Here is a 4908-nt window from a genome sequence, read left to right on the forward strand (position 1 = left end):
AGAGAGAGAGAGAGAGAGAGAGAGAGAGAGAGAAAGATAGAAGAAAACTCGACACCAAAACTCAACACCAAAAATCAACACCAACATCAACACCAACATCAACACCAACCCCAAATTCAACAAAGTCAGAAACACCACAGTGAGACAGTGAGAAACACAGAAAGAACTCACCCCCACCCCCACAATATCCGCATCCGCCCACGGCAACGCGCCCGTCCCCGCACTACAAATCCGATTCAAGCACCCATTAACCCCCCTCACATCCGGCAGCGTCCCATTCCTCATCAACCTCACCGGCGAACACACACTCTCAAAACAATCCCCCCTATCCCTGCCCCCCCTACAGGTCGCCGACAAACAATCCGTCGCCGCCAGGGTAATCTCCCCGAGGACCATATCCAACTCACTCTCATCCGGCCCTAGCGGGGGATCGATATGCGCCCGCACGACGGCGTCGATGTAAGGGGTTAGGAGACCGTTGCGGGAGAGGAGGATGAGACCGGGAAGGTTGGCGCAGGCTTTGTAGCGGGCTAGGAGGAGGGCGCCGTCGGCCGAGGGGTTGGTGTCGTCGGTGTTGAGTTGTTCGACGGAGACGTAGAGGGTGGAGGGGGAGCGGCAGCGGTTGAGGAGGTGGCATTGGGCAGGGGGTCGGCCTAGGCAGGCTGCGTCGAGGAGGTTGAGGGGGGTTTCGCCTGTTTTTGGGTTGGGGTCGAGAGAGGAGTCCGGAGCGAAGAGTCGGCGGCAGGCGGTGGAGTTTTGGGAGGAGACGAAGCAGCATTGGTCGCGGGCGAGAGGGGAGGTTAGGGAGAGGTATTTGCCTAAGCCGTCGCAGGCTACGAGGTCGGGGAGCGGCTGCATCTCGGGTTTCAGGTCTTGGTGTTTTGGTTGGAAAAGGGGTTAGGCAGCTAGATTTGGGGTTAGGGTTGACTGAGCGTAACTGTTCACGGGTATTATTTAGAGTTTGAAAGTAGAAAATAAAACCAAAACGATGACGCTCATGCAAAAAGCCAAAGTCCAAGCTAAATCTAAAAAATAAAACATGAAACATGAGAGCAAGCATCAACGGCCTTACTACCCATTTATCGGATTCCAACTTTGTGCGCCCGAAGGATCGTTGTGACGCAATCTAACCATTCCCAGACGCTGGCGTGCATGCGCTGCAACGCTCCCGCGGCCTATCGCGATTGCGGGAGCTGCCGCAGGATTGTCATGCGGCTGGATCGACAGCTCACAACACAGGGCTCGCCAATGCCTGCTCGGCTCCGAGTTACCTGTGGCAAATGTCTGTCGTACAATGACATCTTCGCACGTCAAGTCTCGAATGTCTGGCCTGCTATCGTAGTCTAAGTCGGATTAATTAGTCTCAGAATTAGTGTAAGCGCAACCCGTCTACAACTGTAAGTCTATCCCTCCAAAAGGACAATCAAGCTCAACCCAGAGGAAACCGCCCAATGGCCCCGTCCTCGCCCCCATCAAACAACCCGTTAGTATCGTCCAATGCAGCAAAGTGCTCCGCATACAACAACCCCTTCCGCCGTTCCACCTCTACGCGCTTCCAATCCCACTCCCCTTCCCCATCCTCCTCATCCACATCCCCCAGATCCTCCGGCGTCACCGTCCCCGTGCCCATCTGCCCGCCCTTCCACCCGTCCACCCCACCCGGCCGCGGCGGCAACAGGTCCGCCGCATCCAGCACCAGCGCCGGGTGCACCGTGAACCGCCCGAGCTTGAACACATACTTGCTGACCGCCGTAGCAATGACATACTTGCTAAAGTCCTCTTCCGTCGTCCCATCACCACCCACTCTAACAACCCTCGGCCGAGTCGGCCCCATCCGCCTTCCATCCCACCCCGTCGGCTTCACCTTCCCCTTGACTACAAAATGCGTAACCAAATACAACCACTTCCTATCCCAGCACAATACCCGACTCCACATCTCATACCCCTGCAACGGCCCAATCTCCCTCCGGAAACTACAAAACACCGCCCCCAATCCAATCCCGAAACCCCCCCCGACCAAATTCCCCTCTTGATCGCGCACGCGCTTGTGTTTGGCGTTTTTCGCAATGATGGGGAGACCGGGGCCGACGAGGTGGGTCACCAGGTGGGACCGGCTGACGTCGAGGTCGGCGAAGTAGGTCGAGTTGCTTTTGTGGATGTTGTAATCTGTTTCGAGGAGGGAGGTGCGCGAGGCGGTGATGGAGTAGTGGAAGAGGGCGCGCGGGGGCAGGAGGCGTGGGCGGTGGAAGTAGTGGTAGATGAAGGAGTGGAAGATGCGGACCTACAGTTACTCAGTTAGTTAGTACCTACTTTTTTACTTTATTTTTTGGTTTGAGGGACGAAAGGGGGACGTACCGTCCACGCAAGCGGTAAACTCTTCCAGTTGAGCGCGAGGAAAAACAACAGCAGCAGCCGGCTGGTGCGCCCCGGCCCCGTCACGAAGCGTGTCACGACAGTGCGCCAGTCGACCTGAAGCGCGCGGTGTCCGGCGTAGCCTACTGCGGCCACGCTCATCGGCAGGAACACCGGCACGAAGAGGGCGATTGTGCCGACGGCCATTTTGGCTTATTTGCGCGTTTTTATTTCGTTATGTTTGCGTCGGCTTCCGTCTTGTCGGGGTTCGTCTCGTCGGTCGTCACGATGTTCGGTCTGACGTTCGGTCTAATCCGGTCGTTCTTCCCGGCGTCGTTCGATCGCGCAAAAAGATTCCGCAGCGCGCCCAGCAAAAACACAAGCAGCACCACCGCCCAGAGCAACACACTGCGTCCGACACAAAACAAGGTGCTGCCGCACTTGGCCAAGAGAAAAGAAGACGCTGACCCGACTGCGGCGTCGGCTCCGGGAAGGGGCATCGCGCCGGATCGGTCGGGTTTAAGGGTGTTTCATTTCTTTTCTCAGGCAGGCAGGGAGTTCGAGTGGGGGTCCGTTTTGGTGTGGGGCCGAGGCTGTCAGCTGTCACGATGGATCCCAATTGATGTGGAATTACCTTACGTTACACTGTACTAATTGGCCGTTGAAGAAACTGGTCAACTGCTCTTAACATAATTCGCAGTTTGATCTCTTCTACCACATTGGATAACAAAACGGTTTCTGTGACCAAGATATTGCCAACGAGAGTACCACAAGCAGTATGGGACGATGAAGAACTTGGAGGCCGAAGCGCCAAGCCTAAATTCAACTCCGAAGCGCGTTTCGCGTTGAGTGGGGCGCGCCAGCTGAGCCGAGGTTCGGGATTCGGCCGTCTGCAGGTGTAATCCGTACGCAGGCCATACAACATGTTGTCGAAGCATTTGAGAACGACGACCTTTCGAATATACCGCGCCCAGGGCTGGTCTTAAAGTGGTCTCTAATGGCCTGCCCGACTTATCGCGGAAGATCAAGCCCTGTTGTTGCAGCTAATGAAGTCCTTTTCATGTTTACAGCGACACTGGTATAGTTAAGTAAATTACCTAACCGCACCAAAGTGAAAATATAGTTCGTAAAATCATCGGGGATAATATTTTAGTCTCAGTATGGTCCCCGTCAGGAAAATAGTCTCCTTAAAATCTGTAAGGAGCTCTTAACTTCGTACATGATGACAACGTTATTTGCCAAAGTTTTGAAACTATTTAACGACGGTGCTAAAACTTAAATAATGACCATCTAGCTTGCAACACGGCGCGAAGGCCTAGGCACAAACGCGGACGCAGGTGCACTTGATACATAGGAGAGGCAAATCTAGACCTTGGTCGTGGCTGATGTGGGTATGTAATTAGTTAGATATTGTCCTTGTTTCCAATATTAACCTGTTGCGTGTTCCCATCTGGACTAGCATCATCTCAATGACTTCATAACACGATCTTAAGCACAGCCAGAGGACGAAACCGAGTGCGATTCTAATCCCAGTTGATTATATACTTCCTGCTCATCAAGATTCATAACAACGCTGTTTAAATAGTGTCCATCCTTGGCCAATAGCTCGAGTTGAACCGCAAACAACGCCTTCCCAATATCCCAACGCCAGTTCAGTGTAAACTCACCGATCTAGTTGTCTGTGCTCGGCTAAACCGAGCTGGAGCTAACAAGAAGTACCGGTACATCACCTATAACTATACGTTTTGATGACATGGAAGTTACCCTTGTTCTAAATTGCTTCTTTCTAATCCATTCTATTACGCATTAATTAATGCCCTATCAGACCCATAACATCACTCTCCGTTCAGTGTACCCATTGCCGCCTAGCAAGAGTCCGTCCCTCTATCATAAGCCGAGCATCAGATTCCGGTCAACCTATACCACATGCTGTCGGGCAAAAAGTTACTTACGCCCAACAGTATCAATAATATCAACGTTAAATCGCACCAGGAATCAAGCAACCAAGAAACATCTTGGAGCCAGAGTCGAATGGCTTGAAAGATCGACGCAATGGATAACAAACGTTGTGGCTACCAGTGGGGTTCCTGTAAATCAAGTATGCCCCATTTATTGTTTCCCTACGTTACAGGTGGTTCAGGATTGCTTGTTCGCGAGCACTGACCCTTCGTTCTCGCAATATTTTGTAAAGCAGCACACCCCCCCTCGCTGATATCTCTAACTAATAGCTATTCTTAATCATTTTAGTTCGGAGACTCAATTGTCTTTCCGTAAACATCCTCGATAAACAGCATGAGCGTTAGTCCTAGTTACAGCCATCTAGCTACCTTAACCACCTACGGGTCAAATGTCTCAACACACCTCGGCAGCGAAGTAAGATAATAATTACACAACATTAATCCTGCAACTCAACCTCCCCCGTCATCCCCCACCCATCAACAACCTCCTCCCCCCCACCCACCTTCCCCCCCTTAACAGTCACCACCCATCCCAAATTCCCCGTCCCAATCCTCCCCAGGCCCCCAACAAGCGCTTCGCTGTGGAGAGTTTTTTACG

At 52.7% G+C, this 4908-nt stretch overlaps 2 protein-coding genes across 2 annotated transcripts; both read right to left on the minus strand.

Annotated features, from left to right (window-relative positions):
• Positions 1 to 126: 126 nt before the first annotated feature.
• Positions 127 to 858, minus strand: C8A04DRAFT_16200 (uncharacterized protein; the record flags this gene model as incomplete). The annotated part of the gene is made up of 1 exon (XM_062778764.1): positions 127 to 858. A coding segment is annotated over one exon (732 nt), but the record flags the coding sequence as incomplete, so codon positions are not given.
• Positions 859 to 1429: 571 nt separating this feature from the next.
• Positions 1430 to 2559, minus strand: C8A04DRAFT_33486 (uncharacterized protein; the record flags this gene model as incomplete). Its single annotated transcript, XM_062782483.1, has 2 exons — positions 1430 to 2281; positions 2356 to 2559. 2 exons carry the CDS (start codon positions 2557 to 2559, stop codon positions 1430 to 1432), a joined length of 1056 nt encoding a protein of 351 aa, XP_062632429.1.
• Positions 2560 to 4908: the final 2349 nt, after the last annotated feature.

The sequence above is a fragment of the Dichotomopilus funicola genome (assembly GCF_033296635.1).
Source record: "Dichotomopilus funicola strain CBS 141.50 unplaced genomic scaffold C8A04scaffold_170, whole genome shotgun sequence".
In the NCBI taxonomy this organism is placed as follows: Eukaryota; Fungi; Ascomycota; class Sordariomycetes; order Sordariales; family Chaetomiaceae; genus Dichotomopilus; species Dichotomopilus funicola.